The following is a 21176-nucleotide window of genomic DNA, read 5'->3' on the forward strand; positions in this document are numbered from 1 at the left end:
CCACTTTATAGTACGCACAAGCAATAGCCAGGAAACGGTAATAAGCGTCAAAAAGTAGGCACCAAAAAAACGCCAAAAAATTGGGACCAAAAAACGCCTCAAACAGTTGGCACCAATGAAATATAACGCCAAAAAGTAGGCACCAAAAATATATTTTCTACAAGTTTGCACCAACAAACAAGCGCCAAAAAATAGACAGTGTTACTCCTCACGAAAAATTAGCAACCACTAGGAAAAAATCAGGAAAAATATCCTAAAGTGGATCTAAGATATATATAAGGCATAGCTCTCTCCCTCCTTTTCCTCTACGTTGCATCTTTTTTCTCTCTCATGCAACGAAAATGCCCTTGAAATTTTACTCTCCATTCTCGCTCGCCCATTGACGCCTAAGAAGTTTCACTTTAAATAATTTGTATAATTAATTTTGTGCCACCTTGTACGAGTATATGCACATATATGTAGATATGTTTGTGTTGTTTCTGTAATTGGGGTGCGTTTTGTGTAGAAAATATAAATAGGCAATTAAAATAGAACCCATATTTCAAAAAGTTGAGGCCACGCCCAGTATAAAAATGTCATAATTATGCAGTTGGTAGGGCAAAATGCATAAAAGGAGGAATAATTGGTTTTGTTTGGCAGAAAACTTTATATTCGTTACTATAAGGTATTTGCCGACGTGTTGGCAAAAGAGTGATCGACGAAATTTTAAAAATTTAAGGCGCATTCTTATTTAATTTTGAAATTTGAAGAATTTCATTATTTTAAGCCAATTAAGAAATTTAAAATACCCTTCATTATCGGGTCAGCTCAAACTGCGATAGTCGGCCGGCGTTTATATTACTCGAATGAGTGGGAAGTCGAAATGCTCAATATATGTATAAAAATGCAAGCTTGATGAAAAAATTCTCGGAATATATTCAGAAAATTAAAGACACAGTTTTATTTCTCAAAAGTGAAGTGAGGTCGACCGAAGCTTTTCTGGAGCTATATTTTCAGTATAGCCATCAGAACCGTCTTCGATTTTTCCATTACTCCCTTTCAGCTATTAAAACGCGTTCCTCGTAGTGATTTTATGACGCAATCAAACAGAAATAAACTGCTGGGAGCCATTTAAGATGAATTCGATGGCTGTTGAATGGTGTTCCTTTCGTTCCTGGTGTTCTTGCTTTTCCTAAAAGCTCCGAGTTGTTTTCTCATAAATCATATTTTGAACTTCAACTCCTTTATTATCTGAGTGGATTTATTGAAAAACAGTATGTATTTTAAAAACAAATTTTATTTATAAAAAATTGGATTTTTCGAGGTACTTTCAAATCGGGGCAGCTCACATTTCAAACATTTTGGTGGTCATTTTAAGATATTATACGCTTTGTAATACATATGTAAAATATGCAACTATTTTTTGTTTTTTGTTGTAAATTGGGTAGAGAAATAATATTTATTAATTGGTCCTGTTATATATTTTTTTCAAGTTCAAGGCTTAATGTGAAGGTACCTTAATTGCTGATTGCCGCGCGTTTTGGTTGACCGAGCGATTATCCACAAGTATGTAAACAGAAGCATAACCGAATAATCAAATCCGATATATTTTCTCTGACACACATCATCCTTACAACAAACAGTACAAGATTTTCGTGATAAATATAGTATATAAAAAACTAATTTCAGCACTAATGACCAAATGAGTTCCGCCCTCGCGTCAAATCAATAAGCTAAAGTAGTAAAATATTTATTAACAAGGAGAAAAAACAACAGAAAGGGGATAATGAATAAATGATGGAGATGAAGCGAACAAAAAAAAAAATAATAATAATAATCATAAACATGTAAAAACAACAAACTAGGGGCAAAATTATGAGCCTCGTAGCAATTTGGCTGTGTTAATAAAACGTGAAAATGTGAAGGGCCAAGAAGGGATAGGAGGATAATAAAAAAGGACGTCAGCTAACTGATGGAAAGAAAATAAGCAAACGGAAATTCGCTAGCAAAAAATATAGAGTGCGGGAGATTAAGAGTGGGGTAAGAAATTATATGGCTATATTACCACATACATACATATATACTCATAGCTGAATATAAGAGGTGTGTCGGCAGAAAATGTGTATGTTGATATGTACCATGTAATCGTTAAGTTGGCATAAATGAGCCCCAATGGATTCGTTTGCTTCTAGTAAAGTGGAGCTAGGATTTGATTGGGGAGGCAGCAAGGAAGTAGATTTAGGCAGGATATTGTGCAAAAAATCCGCTGGCAATAAGGAAGACGGGGAATGAGAGGCATAATAAAAACATAATGAGAAAAATTAGTAGCAAAGAAAAGAATTTAGCGAAAAGATAAATATTAGAGTATGCAAAAATTCGGTAAAATTTGTTCGATAAGTAGGCACGAGTATTTTTGTACGACGTGTGTGGATATACTCTAATGGGGAGAGCCATAGGCTAGTTGATTTCTATTTTTCCTGATTTTGTTTACATACCAGTTTATTAAGTTTCACTGTAGGGCAATATGGGTAAAGACGAGGTGGCATAAGCCGAAGATTTGTGAGCATTAATAAAGGTCCATGGTGGACACTTACGCTAAAAGAAAATAAATTAGCAGTATAGAAGATGAAACACACACACACACACAATAAGAGAAGTGAGACTCGATTGCTATATATTTGATATATGTGGAGTTTTTAGAAGATGATTAAGTAAAATAGAAAGAGCGAATATTAGTGTGAATATGTGTATGAATAAGACTTTACGTATAATTATGAATATAAAGAAGAGTATGAGTATGAGTAAGAGTATGAGTATGAAAATATAATTACATATATAAATTTGAATAAAAATATGAATATTAAATGATTATGGATATGAATAGCATAATGAAGTGGAAAACGAATATGGGTATGAGTATAAATATGAATATAAATATGAATATAAATATGAATATGAATATGAATATGAATATCAATGTGAATAAATATGATTATGAGTATGAGTATGAGTATGAATATGAATATGAATATGAATATGAATATGAATATGAATATGAATATGAATATGAAAATGAATATGAATATGAATATGAATATGAATATTAATTTGAATATGAATATGAATATGAATATGAATATGAATATGAATATGAATATGAATATGAATATAAGTATAAATATGAGTATGAGTATGAGTACGAATATGAATACAAAAGTGATTAAAAATATAACTATAGATTTACATATGAGTATGAGTTTGAGTGTGAATATTAGGTTAGGTTAGGCTAAATATGTTAACGGGTATGCAAACATATGTAAATAAGATTAAGAATACGAATGCGACTATGAGTATGAGTATGAGTAGGAGTCTGTGTTTGAATATGGGAATGAATTTGAATTTAATTGTGATTATGAGTGGGAGTATGAATATGAATATGAATAAAAAAATATGAATATGAAAATGAAAGTGAATGGGTATTAGTATGAATTTAATGAGTATAAGTACGATTATGTATATTCTTACAGATTTTAAAACAATTCTCGTTTTCTACGCCTGCCCGCCCAAATTTAAGCCCTTTCTGAAGTATGCAAAAAATGCACCTTTCGCCCCAGATATTTCCAAATAATTCCATTCATTTGATTTAATCTCATAAAAAAAGCAATTTTTTTCCCACTCACCTCATGTTCCTTTTCCTGCTGGCAATCGCTCAGTCCACGTTTTAGCAACGCTCCATCATCCAAGCTGTCCGCACTGCACCGCCTCGCATATTTGCCTCCGCTACCACTCACACCCACTATGCCAGCTGATGCCTCCAGCAAATGTCCGCTCTTCTCGCCTGTCACCTGTAGGTGATGCGTTTGCTGCTGGTAGAGATCATGTTCGGGCGGATGTTTTTGTTTGCCGGTGTGTTCTTTTTCATGTTTGTTTTGATGGTGATGATGATGTGAGTGGTGATGATTATGTTGATGCCTTGCTAGCCGACAGCAGATGCGCGTATATGTACATTGCAATGCCTCCGCCAGCAGCGCACCCAAGCTGGAGAGACACATCAACATCAGTGGCACACCGATTAGGGCATACAGAATGGTGGCGATTTTACCGGCAGGCGTACGTGGTGTTAAACTGCCATGACCTAGGAATGAGAAAAGAGAAAAATGTATGTAAAGAGGCTTTGCTTTAATTTTAAATTATGTTTAGAAAATCTAATATTGAGTGTAGAATATAGCATTTGGAATAGGGAGTAAGGAATAATATTATATTATATAATTATAATAATAAATTAGACTTTTATTATGGAATATTTGAGTTTTTTATTGTAATTTCTTATACATCTATTACAGTTCTAAGCCATTTAGATGACATATGCAAACCATTTCGATATCAAGACATCACAGCGCGAGCTTATCACTGATAGCAGATTCTGTCAAAAATATCGCACGAGAGAGAGACAGAGAGCGAGCGGCATGTTCTTGATTAATATTATATTACTAAATCTCATAAATCATACCCTCGCTCTGCCATATTTTCAAATTTTCATTTCAATTCTCTGAAATATATTCGCTTTAGATTATTTTTGTTTACTTTGCTTTTTCTATATTTTTTTCTTTCCGTGCATTCTGCCTTTCCATCACCACCTCTACGTCTCAGCAGCCCTAGGCTGATGCCACTCAAGCAAACAATAAAATTAAACGCTTCCTTTCACTCAGCAATAACAACACTGAGCAAACATTTACATTCTTGCAACACGAATCATATTTGGACTATCAAATAGCAGCAAGTAGCCAAGACAGGAGTAACAGGATTTTCGAAGCACAAAAGGAAGCTGTAGACGCTTGGGAGGAGAAATCAAATAAGCTACAGGAATTGACCAGCACTAGCAGCTCAACGAACAAGAGCAGAAACATATGTAATACCAATAAAGGAAGCTGTCGAAGCCATGATAGAACTTGTGGTCAGCCGGTGAGGTCTATTCGTTGCGTCATCGACTTCATTTTGTGGCACATTCACATAGTCGCATACAAACACCAAGTTAACTCCTACTATGGCATGCCGGTTGCCTTATAGAGTTCTTACTCGTTGTCATAATAGATAGTTGTATTGGTATTCGTCGTGTAATATGGGGATAGCTAAAGAGGCGATTACTTAGATGGAGATTGAGTGCAGAAGCCATGTTGGGCATAATAGTTTGAGGTTTGTATTTAAAATGCTTGCCTAGCATGACGCATCTAGTTAAGTATTCCTTGAATATGCCTGCAGGTCAGCTACGAGTACGGAAGCTTACATGCGTACTTATACTTATTTAAATATGTGCAATACCAGCTTCCGGCCGATATTTGTGTTGGTGAATTACGCTGAGTGGTTGAGCTCAGCAAAATATGTACTTATATGCGTGTAAATATATGTACATATTAAATGGCCGCTCAATGCGGTTAAAACTTATTTCATTCACTCAGTATGCAACTGAAATTCTCGATAGGTTTTTGGACTTTGTTGTGCACATGGCTTCTGGTTCTTTTTAATTACCATCTACGCTTTCATCAACTAAATACCTATCCCTCTCAAATATCGCTATATTCCTATGGAAATCTCACTTCCATCAGCTAAATACCCAGTTTCCGCTTATTGGTGGAAAAAGGAACTGTGCTAATAAAACGATTCTCACATTGCTTCTCAGCTCACCATCGAGTAAAACGCAGTCAAAAACAGCGCTTTTTGTACCGAACCGTCACCGGAAATACGAAATGGTTCCTATTAGGGCGGGTTGATTTAAAAATCGCTCATTGCTCTGTGAAAATCGTATTCTAGGGATCAAAATAAGAAATTTTGCCGAAGGAACCATACCTCTAAAACGAATTCTGAGGTCCCCCAATTTGGGTTGAACGAAAAATCCCACTTTGACCCATTTAGAGTGCTCCAATCGAGTCCAAATGTATGACCGACCCCCACTAACTTTGGACGGCCGATCCACCCATGCCAGCGGCACACCCCCTGGAACTCCCCTGGGGGGTTCCCCATACAATCATTTCAAAATATCACCATTTTTGACCTTTACATGAGAAAAGAAACTAAAAAGTTCCACCCAAATTGGGGGACATCAGAATTAGTTTTAGAGGTATGGTTCCTTCGGCAAAGTTTCTTATTTTGATCCCTAGAATATGATTTTCACAGAGCAATGGGCGATTTTTTTGCCTCCCCACAAAAGACACTAAGAGTTCGACCCAAATTGGTGGACATCAGAATTCGTTTTAGAGGTATGGTTCCTTCGGCAAAGTTTCTTATTTTGATCCCTAGAATACGATTTTCACAGAGCAATGTGGGATTTTTTTGCCTCCCCACAAATCGACCCGGCCTAGTGCCTATACATCAATATGAAGCAAAAAAAGGAGTTGGTGGCTCCAGGAAATACGCCAAAGCCGAGAGTCAAGCCGGCTTCTTCTTTTTATGAAGATCATGATATGTGTTTGGTAGGACTAAATGGGCATGGTGCACTGGGATAAGCTCGAAAAGAATGCCACGATCAACAAGGAGCTCTACATTGCCCAGTTACACCGCGTGAATGGGGCTATTCGACTGAAACGACCTAATCGACGTGGTCAAACCATACTCCTTCACGACAACGCCGGGCCCCAATATGTGGCACAAGTCGTCAAAGCCGCCCTCCAAGAAGTCGAATGGGAGGTCCGTCAGCATCCGCCGTATTTTCCGGATCTTGTACCGGCCGATTACCATATTACGATATTACCTTTTCTGTCAAACCTCATGAAGGGCCTTACCTTTAGTAACAAAGAGGTAAATAAAAAAACAGGTTCAACTTTGACACCAGACCAGTCGGTTTTTGGCGGAACGGCATCAACAAATTGGTCGAAAGGTGGAAAGAAGTTGTAAACATCAACGGCGAATATATATAGGGCTATTCAATAGGTGCGCTTCAACTTTTTTCCGATAGGGAGGGCGAACGACGCAATATTTTTTATTTTTCGCTTGCCATTTGTAAACTTCATTAGTATACATTTCATTATGGAACGCTACACACTTGAGCAACGATTGCAAATCGTGCAAATTTTTTATGAAAATAATCGTTCTGTTGCTGCTACTTTAAGAGCATTGCGGCCATTTTATGGTCCATTTAACAAGCCGTCCCGTTTTGGGGTTATGTGAAGTCATTGGTCTACAGTAACAAGCCGGCGACGATTTGTGAGCTCAGAGCCAATATTGAACGCGAAATTGCTGGAATTTCGGCCGATTTATGCAAAAGAGTGGTCAAAAATTGGGTTCAACGATTGGACTTCGTAAAACGTGCACGCGGTGGTCATGCAAAAGAAATCGAATTTCACACTTAAATGTATATGTTCAAACTCGATAATAAAAAAAAATTAGTTAAAAAGTAAAACCGTTTGTGTTTTATTCAAAAAAGTTCAAAAGTTGAAGCGCTCTTACTGAAAAACCCTATACTTGATTAACTCATTGACATAATTATTGTTTTTTGCTTAAATAAAAGCCTTCGGTAAAAACGCTGCCATCAATAGATGATATTAATAAATATAATATCACATATCATACATTAGAACAAATAATGAGACATCCCATATCTTCAGGAATAAGACAAGGTGATAGTCTCAGCAAAAAAATTGAAGCTTTTAGAATGATAGCACGCACTATTTTCACATTTCTGTGCTTTTTGAAATTCAGATGTTAACAACACTGCATTCCCCTGTAGCAGATTCCCAGCTCTTCTGAATTTACATATACCAGGTAGATACCTATGAAATGAGCATTTTTTTTCAATTTTAAAACGTTTATTAACAAAAAATGGCTACAAATTCAATCTTCAAAATAATAGCCATCGCTTGCAACACTTTTTCTCCCATCTCTCAGGCAATTTTTTGGATGACGCGCCAAAAAAATGTTCAGTCTTGGGCCGCAAACCAATCATCGAGCCATATTTTGGCTTCTTCGTGAGAATTGAAGCGCTGCTCGGAAAGTGCGTGGCCCATCGATGCAAACAAATGATAATCGGTTACCAATCGGTCCCCACCAGCGGTTCCCAATCGTACGTCTCCACCAATTCCCGGGTCGTGCTTGTTCGATGTGGCGCGCAATGTCATCAAGAGAAATTACTTTGTGACGCCGATCGGCATATTCTGGGCGTTTTCGGCGTATAGCGCTGTTCAAATCGGCCAATTGTCGTTGGTAGCGTGCACCATCAACTGTTTCGCCTGGTTTTAATAGCTCGTACCAAATCATACTACGCTGATCCCAGAAAACACATAGTATTGCCTTGCGGCCGAAGCGATTTGGTTTGGCTGTTGTTTTGGCTTGTGGCCGGGCGAACCATACGATCGTTTACGCTTGGGATTGGAGAAATACACCCATTTTTCATCACCCGTAACGATTCGACGCAACAAAGACATCCTTTTGAACCGGGAGAGCAGCATTTCACAAGTGGGGTTTCGGTTCTCTTGCTGCCTTTCAGTAAGTTCATGCGGCACCCATCTTCCGACCTTTAAAATTATGCCCATGTCTTTTAAACGTTTGGAAATGGTTTTTTCGGTCACTCCCAACTGCTCTGCCATCATTTCTTGCGTTTGACCATCATCTTCATCCAACAATGCTTGCAATTCGGCGTCCTCCGGTGGGCGGCCACGGTCCTCGCTCTCCACGCTAAAATGGCCACTGGGGAATTTTTCAAACCTCCTGAAGCACTGTGCTCTGCTTAGAGCATGTCCACCATATGTTTCTATAAGCATTTGATGAGCTTGAGAAGCATTTTTCTTCATTTGATAACAGAAAATCAACGATGTCCGCAAATCGTGGTTTGAAGGCACGAAGAGCGACAAAAATGCATTGTTGCATGAAACGTAAGAAACAATGAACTGAATATTGTTGACAGATGACAGACGAAAAAAACAAGACATTTGAGAAGGTTTAAAAGTACTCCTAGCGACATCTATGGACTAATAGCTGAACGTCTCATTTCATAGGTATCTACCTGATACACGGTGGCGAAAAATTAATCACCCTGTCGGAAGATTCAAAATTTTGCAAATGGCGGCGCCCGTCAATCAGGACAAAATAAAGATTTCCATCACTTGCAATACTTTTTTTATGTGGTAAAAAAATGCGCCACTTTGCTCCTTCGCTCACCTTGCCTTCGAGCCTTGAGCCATCTGTGCATACATGGCTGGCCTCGCCCCGTTTTACAACATACCACTTCTGCTCTTTCCTGAAGTTTTTGAGGGTCGTGAAATAACTAACAAATAACTAGAATCATTGATATACTCATAATATAGAAAAAAGATTTTAAAGTTGTCATACTTTCACATATTTTCCTTAAGTTAAACCTCGACCTCGTAGGGATTAATGTGATGTGCATGTTTTCATAATCTCTATGGAACTGTTGTCCTAGTTACAGCTACCCCACATAAATAAAAAAGGACAACACACCCACATACGTACATAGATAAATGTGTGAGTATGTAGGCTCATATATTTGCATAGAAAGCAGAGGCTTGAGTGAAGGTATTGAAGGTTGCTGCGGTGGACGTTGATGTACATTCAGTTGATTTCTCTTAGAGGCTGCGTCCAAAAGCACATAAATGCAAATACATATAAACATATGAATGCGCACTCCCTGCAAGGAAAAATACTAGTTGAGAAGTATAGTAATACAAGTTCACTTTTCAGCTCAACAATTTAGTGTTCTGTCGCTTAAGTTTAAGTTTGTGATGTGGAAACACCAGTGCATGCTCGTACAGATCGAACTGCAGAAAATATTGCTGTTGTTCACGATAGTGTGGTTGAAGAGCCGTCCACCTCAACTCGTCGTCGTGCCCAACAATTGCACCTCTCACGCTCGTCGTTGATGAACATTATCTATAAAGACTTGCATTTACACGCTTACAAGGTGCAATTGACTCAAGAACTAAAGCCTCTTGACCATTTCAAGCGTCATCAATGGTCAGAATGGTGGCAGGAAAAGGCAACAGTGAATGACCAATTTTCGAAGAAAATCATCTTTAGTGATGAGGCACATTTTCATCTCAGTGGATTCGTCAATAAGCAGAATTGCCGCATTTGGGCGAATGATAATCCAAGAGTGATTGCCGAAAAACCAATGCACCCACAAAGAGTGACTGTTTGTTGCGGTTTATGGGTCGGCCGCATCATTGGGCCGTATTTTTTCCAAAATGAGGCCGGTTAGGCAGCAGTCACAGGAGTGTCACTTATCACACAGCTAACGAAACAATGGCTCTTTTGCGCGAAAAATTTGATGGCCGAATAATCTCACGTCACGTGATTTGACACCGTTGGATTTCTTTCTTTGGGGTTATTTAGAAGAAAAGGTGTACGTCGATAAGCCAGCAATAATTCAAGAGCTAATTCGGCACATTAACGGCATAGTACATCAATTATGCCTCAACGTAATCGAAAATTTGGGCCATCGGAGGAGGCCGCGGCAGCCATTTGGCCGATATTTTGTTTTATACGTAATTGAGTCGTACCAATATTATCATAATAAAGAGAAATTATAATATAATAATTTCCTAAAAGAATGTATTTTATTTAAAATCAACACCAGCCCTTGAAACTTAACCACCCTTTATAAGACGTAAGGCGGTGTATTGATATCCTAGCTGTGACAACCGCGCTGAATAAAGAAGGGAAGATCATAAATCTGATGGTGAACGCGGACCAAACGAAGTACCTACTGCCATCAAACATGCACTCGCGTTTCGGCGCCCATGCCCCTATTGATGGTTTTACTTTTAAGACTTCCTTTATTTGGGAACTAACATTAAATTAACAGCCTTGAAAGCGAGAGAGAACGAGAGAGCTCCTCACTCGACGAACAAAGCTCACACTTTATAACGTTCTCATCATGTTCGTCCTATCGTATGGCGCAGAAGCTTGGGCGATGAGGCGTCCCTTGGAGTACTTCAGAGAAAGATTCTATGGAAGGTTTTTGGACTTCTGCAGAAAAAGAAGTTGTGGCAAAAATATTGAATGCTACGAGAGTCGTTCGATACATTTCGTCAAACGCTGTTGTAATTTGTTGAACCCTTGCGAAGATTAGGATTTGTCCAAGTCTAAAGAATAGCTCTTCGTTACTATATCCTCCTCGATTTAATAAAATCTTTTTCCCACCAGTCATTTAGCTCGTATACCGATATATAAATGGTGCGAAATAATTTTTTTCTTGTAAGTCAAAGTAAGTTCAAAGCCTTACCTGAGCCAGTGTAAAAATATGAATCCGTGCCTCTAATCTTATTCACTTGTGATGCGAGACTAAATGCAAGGTCAAGTCCAAAATAACTAAGTCTGAGCTAAAATTGAAACGACAGGAGCTTTTTTCTGAGCCCCTCTGGCACTGTTTACTCGATCTAAAAGCTTTTGCGCGATCTAAAAGCTTTTCGAAAGAGTGTTTCAGGTTATTGACCGGATGTCGGTACAAGCCTTTTAGATGGCTTCTACGGACGCAAAGCGTTTTCCTTTCATGGCCAAATGCAATTTTCCGAACAGGTAGAAGTCACAGGGCGCCATATCAGGCGAATACGGTGGGTGATTGATGCATAAAATGGGTGCAGAAACCTCTCTCCGAAAGATCTGTTAAAATGCGATAAATCGATGTTTTGGAGATATTCAACTCCGAATTCATGAATTTCAAGAATCCTTTCGGTTAATTTTTGATAAATTTACGAACAATTTCGATGGAGTTTTCGATGATTACTGATTTTGGGCGGCCCGTATGTCCATTGTCTTTTATGTCCTCACAACCAACTCTGAAACGTGTAAACCACTCATGAGCTCTAGCACGAGATAGACAATCTTCATCATAAATATTCATCAATATCAATTCAAATGCTTCGGTAAACGTTTTACCGATTTTAAATCCACATTTGATATTAGCTCTTTGTTTGAAACTCAATTTTGTACCAATGACGCAAGCATAGTGACACTTTAGGCGCAATAACTTCAGTTCCACTGAACCGAATTTCACCAAGTTTTCACTGGAAGTCAGCTAGTAATGTATCTTCCAACGCACTAATTCATTAAGAATATGACGCCACCAAAACATTTTTGTGACGCCAGTCTTGTTTATTTTGGACTTCACCTTGTATAAAGTGAATAAATTTCATTAGTTGTTGTCTTTCCTTGAAGTAAGTACGAATATAGACTTATACAAGGTGGCACAAAATGAATCATCCTATCGGAATATATGTCAATTGTATTGATACTTGTGAACTAGAAAGCTACAGCATACAAACACACAAGGTTTGGGGTAAATTCACAGTAAAAATTTATAAACAAATGACAATATTGGGAGATAAATTTTGCACCACTTTGTACATAATCGCCATGATTGGTGCCTTCATAGACGGGTCTTAAACTTTCTTATAAAAAAAAAAAATCAACTAATTTTCAGAAAAATTTTTAGTTTTGCTATTTTAGTCCATGCGGATTAGTTTGCTTCCTCCTATTAAATACCAGCATTCGAATAAGAATGTTTCCATACTCGTCTGGCTTTTCCCTGCAGGGCCATAACACAAATGAATACATTGCATTCGTACGAGTATTGAGTGCGTGCACACACACATAACTGTAAGTATGCATGAAAGTGTACTCTTTCGTGTGTTGGCGCCCGCTGACAAACACAACAAAAGATAAATGTTTATCTTCAATTTTACTGCAGTCCTGCAGTTGGTCAGTGCCAGTGCCAGTGCCGCCAGTCCAGTGGTGGTATTTTGCAGCAGGAGAGTGAGAACGCAGCATCTGAATAAGTACAACGACTACACTGGTATGTTAAATAAATGCGTGCAGCCTGTAGCTCCCTTGCCTCCTTTGTGTGTGTATTTTGCTTGAAAAGCCGCACTTCTCTTTCATTGCTGCATAACCTTGGATCGCTGGCTCAACTATAGCTACAGAAAATACGCACACACACACACGCATTTCATTTTTATATATGTACATGCATGACAACAGTAACCAGAATGCGTTTACGCATGCGAATCTCAGTAGTTCAGCCCTGAAACCAGAGCCCCCGGAGTTATCTGAAGGATTTTCAATTGCATATTTGTATGCACGTGTCTATGTATGAGTGTGCCTATACATGTGTACGTAAATATTTATTCCTGCATGCAAATTTGCAAGTGAAATTCCCCTTCAGTTTTTGCAAGTGATGGCACCTGCGGCAGTCGCATTTTATTTTATTTTATTTTATTTTTTTATTGTACACTTGAGTGTGTGTGTGTTGTCGTTGCCGATGCTTGTTTACGGTATGCAGCAATTTAATCTTTGCTCTGTAATTTGTAAACGGGTCAATAAAATGGTAAACGGCTACACAAATTCACCACCACAGCACTTATTCATAATTTATGTGCCTGTGCGTATGTTGTAAGTGCGAGTATGTATGGCTGTGTATGTAATTATGAGCTAACATTTATTAAATATGCTGAAGAGCAGCCTTTGGATGCCTGTAGTATCATATTATGCTTATGCGCATCTGATTTCATACTGATTATACTGTGGCTATGCAAAGCTGTGGCCTTTCTTTGGAATATTTTCTACTGCATTGAATAATAGTCCCATAGCACTGGGACTTATTGAGAATTTTGAAAACTTATTTTTGTCTTATTTAATTTTAATAATTCTTTTATGAAAATATAGTTCATTCTCCTAGAAAAGTTAATAAGTCCAAGTTTCAAATTCATACAAAAAACTCAAAAGATATTAAGCAAAATTTAAAAAATTTTAATCACAATTGCAGCAAAAATTTTGAGTATGCAGTTTTTTGTGTTTTTTTCCTTGTTCACTCCTCTCGGTAGCGTAGGGACTCGGCAAGACTTGTATTGCGTTGGTTTCGTTGATCTATATGATTTCTGACAGGGTAGGTGATTATCCTGCCGCTATCAGTCCTAAGCAGAGGGAATGCCCACCTGTCGTTGCTTAGTAACAACGCCTTCTTACTGCTTGGTGCGCCATCTGTGTACCATAATTTTCTGGCAGAATGATCACAGATTCGCTAAAATTGTGTGTCTGCGCTATTACCGCGCTGCCGGCACCACTGATGCAATGTGTAACTTTGTGTTTTTCTTTGTTTTAGCAGCCACAATGCAAATAATGCGCTGACTATTGTGCGGGAGTAAGGATGGAAAGGATATGGTTTTGGAATTGAGGAATGAGGTTTTTTGTGTGTTTTTTTAGAAACCGGCAACGTAGGTAAGTTTGGAAAACTGCGAGGACCGTGCTTTAAGTGGGATTCGAACCCACAACCTGGGATGGCAGGCTAGAGCACTAACACTAGACTACCGAGGCTGCTATATACAGTTTTATAGCCCATTCAATTTCGGTGTGGCAAAGTTGGAAATGGCTTGAAAATTGCGATGATTTTTAACAATTTTTTTCTTGAAGGTAGTTTTCCCCATATAAAGAATGCACGACATTTTTCACTGTTAATTTAAAAAATCAAATTTTGCGGCCAATTAAATATTTATTTTTAAAGTATTTATTTTTAAAGTATTTATTTTTTAAAATCTTTTTTTTCACGTTGATTTTTAACAAGTTTTTTTTTTCTGACGGTGTTGGGTGTTTTCCTCCATAAAAATAAAATGTCGAACATTCATGCGATTTTTCAGTCACTAAAAACGTGCAATTTATCTTGTGAAAATTCAATGGGCTATAACCCTGCATACCTGAAAGGAAGGATTATCAGATCAGAGTCATATCAGATAACAGTGGTCACCATATTTAGGTGTGCTGAGGCCTCAAAGATAGCACTGGATCAGGAGTTTACTTGGAAGGATAATCTTTAAATTGCTCATTTAGACTCCCAGACTCGTCTTCAAAGCTGAGATCTACGTTATAAGCCAAGCAGCAAAATCGATAAGACTGATGGCCTCATCTCCAGCAAACCTTAACATTTTTGTTGATAGTCAAGCAGCGATGAAGACACTGGCCTTGACGCGCATCAATTCAGGATGTGTTAAATAATGCAAGAGGTCGCCCTCGCTCATCTAACAACACAACACCACATTTTTTTGGGTTCCCGTCCACTCTGGAGAGGAAGGAAATGAAAGAGCTGATGAGTATGCAAGGATAAGCTCTAAGCTGGACCTTTAGCGAGCGGTAGATGACATAAGTATTCGAGATTGACCTGAGCGTAATCACGGAAACAATAGATTGTGGTACCTGACTACTAATTGCAGGGTCTCCAAAGCGCTCTGGCCAAAACTGAATCTTAAAAGGACAAAATGTCTGCTTGGATTCAACAGATGAACCCGCGTACTCACAGATGTCATAACGAGTCACTACACTATTGGCACCCTAGCCAATAGAATGGGTGTACCTTACAATGACCTCTGCAGGCTGTGGAGATGAAAAAGAAATTGAGTCGTTACAACAACTCCTCTGCGAATGTCCTACACTTCAAAGAAGCCGCACCAAATATCTTGGCGATTATTTCTTCGAAGACCTGGGAAATTTGCAAAATGTCTCACTGGAGGAACTAGTAACCTTCTTAAAAAGATCTAAGTGGTTTAAGCAACTTAGTTAAGGGAAGGAAAACCAATGTAGGTATAAGGCCCATTGTGATTGTATAAAACCCAATGTTATACCTGCATTTCTTTTCCTTCCCCTAACTAAGTTGGACCACCGAGTGTCTTGTTTTAAACAAGCAACCTGACTAACCTAACCTAACCTAACCCTGCACACTCGAAATTTTGCTAAAAATTCTGATCAAACAGTGTGAAATTTTTATGAAAATTTGTTGGTTATATATTTTTGTAGGAATATGCGGCATTTTGTTTTCTAGAAAAAATTAATTAAATTGAAAAAGAAAAAATAAATGGTTAAGATTTTTCAAAATGTCTCCGTGCTATTTGAAAAATAAAAGATTTGTAATCCCATACAATTGAAGGATGACCTTATTTTAATCTAGTTCTGCTTTTGGTATAACTTGTGAAGACTCATGGCTTCATAGTTATATTCAGCTATGATCTTTTTCGATTGATCACCTGTGAACAGATAATTTGACAAACCCATTAAGACTATTGTCTACTAATTTTCTCCCTCTTTATTTGATCCCTAATTATGTTCTTTGTCTGCTTGTTCGCTGGAATGGCTCTACAACATATCAACAACATTTTGTTTTTTTTTTACCTTTTACTAATGTCCACTTACCGATTGTCGTTATCACAGTCACTGAGTACAGCAGCGCCTCACCAAAAGTCCAGTGCGTTGGCATTAGCGCTGCATCTGCCGCCGCGTCGATTGTGTTGCCGTAGCGACGTAGCGCCGTTGCACTGCTGCCAAACATGCCGCCGCTACTGCTGTTGTTTGTGTGACGCGTGGCTGCCACAACCGAGTCCTCGAAGCGGCGTAGCTGTTCGTGCACCAGAGTCGACCAGTTGCGCTCGTAAAGGACGTTAAGTTTTTCTATGTAGAATAAGAATTAAGCGATTTTCAATTTTGTTTTTTGTTTTCAAGATTTACAGAAGTTAATTTCGCATAGCTGAATTGAATAAACAAAATAAAGATGGACAATTTAACTATCGTTAAAGTTTTCTCAAAATTATAAACCTTTGAAATCTTGTGTACCTTAATTAAAAATAGGCAAATGCACAAAATAAGTTTAATAATATATCGATTAGAGTGTTCGCCATTGCCGAATGGATTGGCGCGTGACTACTATTCGCTGGTGGCCAGCCTCGTAACTCCAGGCCTGAAGCCCCATATGATAGAAAAGTTTGTTTCTAAAAGCGGTCGCCACTCGGCAGGCAATCACAACCGTCCGAGTGTATTTCTGCTAGTCTAACCAGGTATAAAAATAACTTAAAACAAAAACATTAAAATGGTTACAGAAAAATTGTATCCAGTAAATATTTTGAGCAAGAAAGAGTTAGGTTACAATGGTTTCCACACCCCATCAGAATATAGAGGGGTCTAATTAAGCCTGAAGGCTCATAGCTATGCCTCCTCTGCGCCACTTCTTCTCTCTGATATATGTTGAAATATTGTGGAAGATTGCAGATTCCAAGTTGGGCAGGCATCCAAAGAAGAAAGAGCATTGACAGCGATGCCTTGTTCTGGTAAGGGCGGGACAATGGCAGAGAAAGATATTAACGATATTCACTTCCTCCGCATTTCTGCAACAGCGACAGAAATTATATCATCGTGATGATCCGAGCCACTGTATTAATGGAATATCGGTCCAGACTGATGAGAGATGTTCTTCTGTCTTCATTGCTTTTAGGCAATATCAGTTTCGTTACTTCAAAAGTGAACTCCGTAGTTCAACTAAAATTGAACTACACTATTGAACATAAAGGGATGCCTACATTAAGAGCAGAGTAGACTGATTTAAAGTTAGTTGTTCTCCTGGCCAATATATATGCGAAATAATCTTCAGGAATGTCGCTTACATATTAGTAACCTAATGCAAAAACTATCTGCAGTCAACTCAATATGTTTCTAACTACTGATACCCAGTTAGCACTCCTCATTTAAATTGTTTTCTCCTACACTTTGACTCTCGCTTTAAAAATCCTGTTATGTACTTTAAAATTACATTAAAACTAGCTTAGAAGTCTAATAAATGGAAAAATGAAAATTAACCACAAAATGCTTGAAAAGAGCATGACCCCCACACATACACACCTTCATAGCAAGGAGCATCATGCCATAAGTACATAACCAAGATGTCCGGCTGCGAGGAGCCTTGAAAGTTCATACACTACATTGCTTACACACAAATATTCGTATGCAGGCATGTGCGCCGAACCCAGCAGGGAAAGCCAGCCACAAGCAGAGAAACAAATTTGTAGTTCACTTCTAGGTGTTTTGCCAAATGCAAACTAGACGGTCACAGTAGTTGGATGGACTTGTGAGTGGCTTCCATTCTGTAGGCTTTGGATTCGAGACTAACTGTGGGAATGAAACATAAAATGATGGGAAAAGGTGTTTTCTAATACATTTTTTTTTAAATTAGAATCTACGTATCTAGGACGACTTTCCCGGTAACCGTGTTGTATGTCGTAAACTTTGAATGGCAAAAATAGTTCACAGGGTATATATTTTCATATAGTCAACGCAAAATTAACCACCCTAACTGAAAATTTATAATTTTTGCAAATGGCGTCGCTGGAGTGTACAAAGAGGCGAGCAAAGGAGCGCATAAAGGAAGAAATAAAGATATCCATCACACAAAATAACTTTTTTAATTGAGTTAATTTTTTTTTATTTATATACTAAATAAAAAAATTATTCAAATACAAAAATGGATGATTAATTGTATGGCAACTTGTAAGACTGCTTATTTTTAAATTAAAATTTTTACACTTTTCAAGTTATAAATATTATAATAAAGACTTATAAAAATAGTATTTGCCAACATTTGTCGCACAACATCAAGACGCACACCACAAATAGGAGGAGGAGCTCAGCCCAACCCCCTTTAAAGGGTGTAAGGGCCAATTATATACTTGGACATGCATATTTTTTATTTTCTTAATTCTTACCAATAAAAACTATTAAAATTATTTAACCCTTTGAAGGCCATACTGGATTATATAAAAAGCGATACAGCGGCGTATAACTGACCCTCTCAGTAGTTCTTGCGTGCAAAAGTAATTCAGAGCATAAAAGCGAATTTCGAATTCGCAGAAACTGATCAGCTTGAATCTGGTATATTTCCCTGCAGGGTAGGTATAAATGTATATGTAACATACGTGAATTTATATGTTTGTACTCAAGTACATTACTATAAAATGCTCGCTTGGCTTGCTCACTCAACTTATGTTAATGACATTTCAGACGAGGGAATAACGTAGACGTTTGTGGTGCACATTTTAGCATATTAACGATAACAATTCCAAACAGGGTGTTTTTATGTGCAATATATGAAATTAATAATTCACAATTGACTAAGTAAATACGAGAAAAGAGACAATTCTGCGTTATTGCAGTTATCCGGACTTACATCCGGTCATTTGAAGTGACAAAAGGATTCCGCAGAATTTTTGGGTAATATTTTATGCTGTTACAACAATAACGATAACAGAACAAATATAGGGCGTAGCATCAAAAGGAAAATATTTTTTTTGGGCAGAACGAACTTAGTGTCTATAGATAAATAGGCGACATAGTATATAGGGAAGTAGTAAAAGGATTATTCAATAATCTCTATGTAAGAAATGTTCTTAATAAATATCCATACTGGCGCTTTCGAACAACTTATTTCTTATATTTTATTAATCTCATAAATTTCCTGCCTTACGTATACTAATGGACTTACATCAAGCAGAAGAAAAAGCTGGCTCTCGCGGTTTCGCTTGCATGTAAAACAAAACTTAATGCATCTATGTAATATTATTTAGTAAATTTCTAAAATCGATAGTGAGTTTTACCTAATACAGCTTCGGAAAGCAAATGCACGCCCTTTGTATTATAAGGCAACTCCAATAGTTTATAAATTAAAAAATAAGTGGCAACGCTAATCAAAAAATGCTTTTTAATTGAAGCATTCTAAATCACAAATGGCTTTATACTCCACTGCTAAGACTTAATTCAACTGCACTGCTATTTACTATTCCCACCTTAAGAGTTAGGTGGCAACACCACACACAAAAACTGTTAATTAAATATTGGTTTATTGTTCTCAACACATTTTGTGTGGCACACATAGCCTAACCTCTAATTAAATTATGTTAGTCTTTAATTTTTATTTAAAATTAAATGGCAACGCCGTTATTCGGTTGAAGCTATACTTTCGTTTATATTGCAATATGATATGCCGTATGTGTTTGTATTAATAAATATTTGTAAACAATTTATTAATAAAAAAAATAGGTGGCAACACCAGACTAAATTATTGTTTTCCTAATTTGATATATGATAAACTGCATGTTTTAGAATGAATACAAATTCTTAATTTCCAAAAATAATAGGTGGCAACACCATATTTTTTTTACTAAATTGCCTTCCATTTGATGCCTATATCTTAAAATTTAAATTAAATTTGAGATAAATTACAACAAAATTCAGGTGGCAACGCTATTAAAAAAAATTTTTGGAAACAATTTTTTTGGAATTTTTCGCGTAATCTGAGTATGCTCTATTACTTATGTCGCGAAAGGACTGCAGAACTATTATAGGTATGCTAACGGGTCATAATCTATTGGCTGCACATGCGATTAATCAATCAATTGATCAATCCCTATCTTGTACGCATGTGCAGCCAATAGATTATGACCTGTTAGCACGGACAAATGCAGGAAATGCAGAGAGGATGTTGAGGAAATTTTAGAACTCCTTCTGTGCCTTTGTCCGGCATTATTAAAAACGCGTTTAAAATGCCTGGGAGCCCCATTGTTTGAAGGTCTGGAGGACGTCTCAAAAGCGGATCTCCCAGCTCTGCATAGATTCGCAAAAGCGTTGACATCCTACATGATGTCTACTTTCAGAATTCATAGAGATCGGTCTCCATCTGGTATCGCCAAAAGGTCTATGCGTGGCTTAATACCAACCAGGCTAACCTAAACTAACCTATGTACATTTTTACAATTTTTTTTACTATACGAAATGGTGGCAACGCCTACACACAAACCATAAACGACCCGCATAGTAGTGCAAAACATTTTAAATCGGGCAGTACTTTTTGAGTAATGATCTTTTTATGTAAGTATGTATGTACTATATACCCTTACATTTATTTTGTAAGTCGACCAGTCACCCTGTACTTGCAAATATAATATTTTATTGTGCGCATTCATATACATGCATTAAATATAAATATGTATGCATGTTTCAAATTGCATAATTGCTTAAGCAGCTAAGTGCCGGCGAACTGAGCAGTTGTCCCTTCTTCAACAACCGCTCTTAGTGGGCGTGGCTCAAGCGCAATTCGAAGGTCACTACGGAATAGCTGTAGCTGTGTTTCAAATAAGCATAAATGCAAGGGCACTAAGATATGCATCAAATATGTAATACATAACCTATTCAGTTAGGTGTGTTGTGCAAGTTTTTTTTTTGTTTTTGTAGCCTTGCACAAATGCCCTTCTGCATATTTACTTACATATTTTACTTACATGATTGCCTTCAACAGTTGATGGCGTCTTAATTTATACCACCAACGTCTTGCAACTTTCTTGCTTGCATTTTTTGCATGCATATTTGCTAATTTGCGCAAGTGTATGTTTACT

At 37.5% G+C, this 21176-nt stretch overlaps 1 protein-coding gene across 2 annotated transcripts in view; it reads right to left on the bottom strand.

The window, feature by feature from the left end:
- The window catches only part of LOC128867669 (uncharacterized), a 110367-nt gene that overhangs the window by 78921 nt on the left and 10270 nt on the right, over positions 1 to 21176 (bottom strand). For both annotated transcript variants that reach the window (XM_054109101.1, XM_054109099.1), the window contains 2 exons: positions 16159 to 16413; positions 3660 to 4114 (listed from right to left, as the gene is read on the bottom strand). In XM_054109101.1, coding sequence (XP_053965076.1) covers positions 3660 to 4114; positions 16159 to 16413 — 710 coding nt within the window. The remainder of the gene's footprint in view (positions 1 to 3659; positions 4115 to 16158; positions 16414 to 21176) is intronic.

Source organism: Anastrepha ludens, chromosome 6, assembly GCF_028408465.1.
Source record: "Anastrepha ludens isolate Willacy chromosome 6, idAnaLude1.1, whole genome shotgun sequence".
Classification (NCBI taxonomy): domain Eukaryota; kingdom Metazoa; phylum Arthropoda; class Insecta; order Diptera; family Tephritidae; genus Anastrepha; species Anastrepha ludens.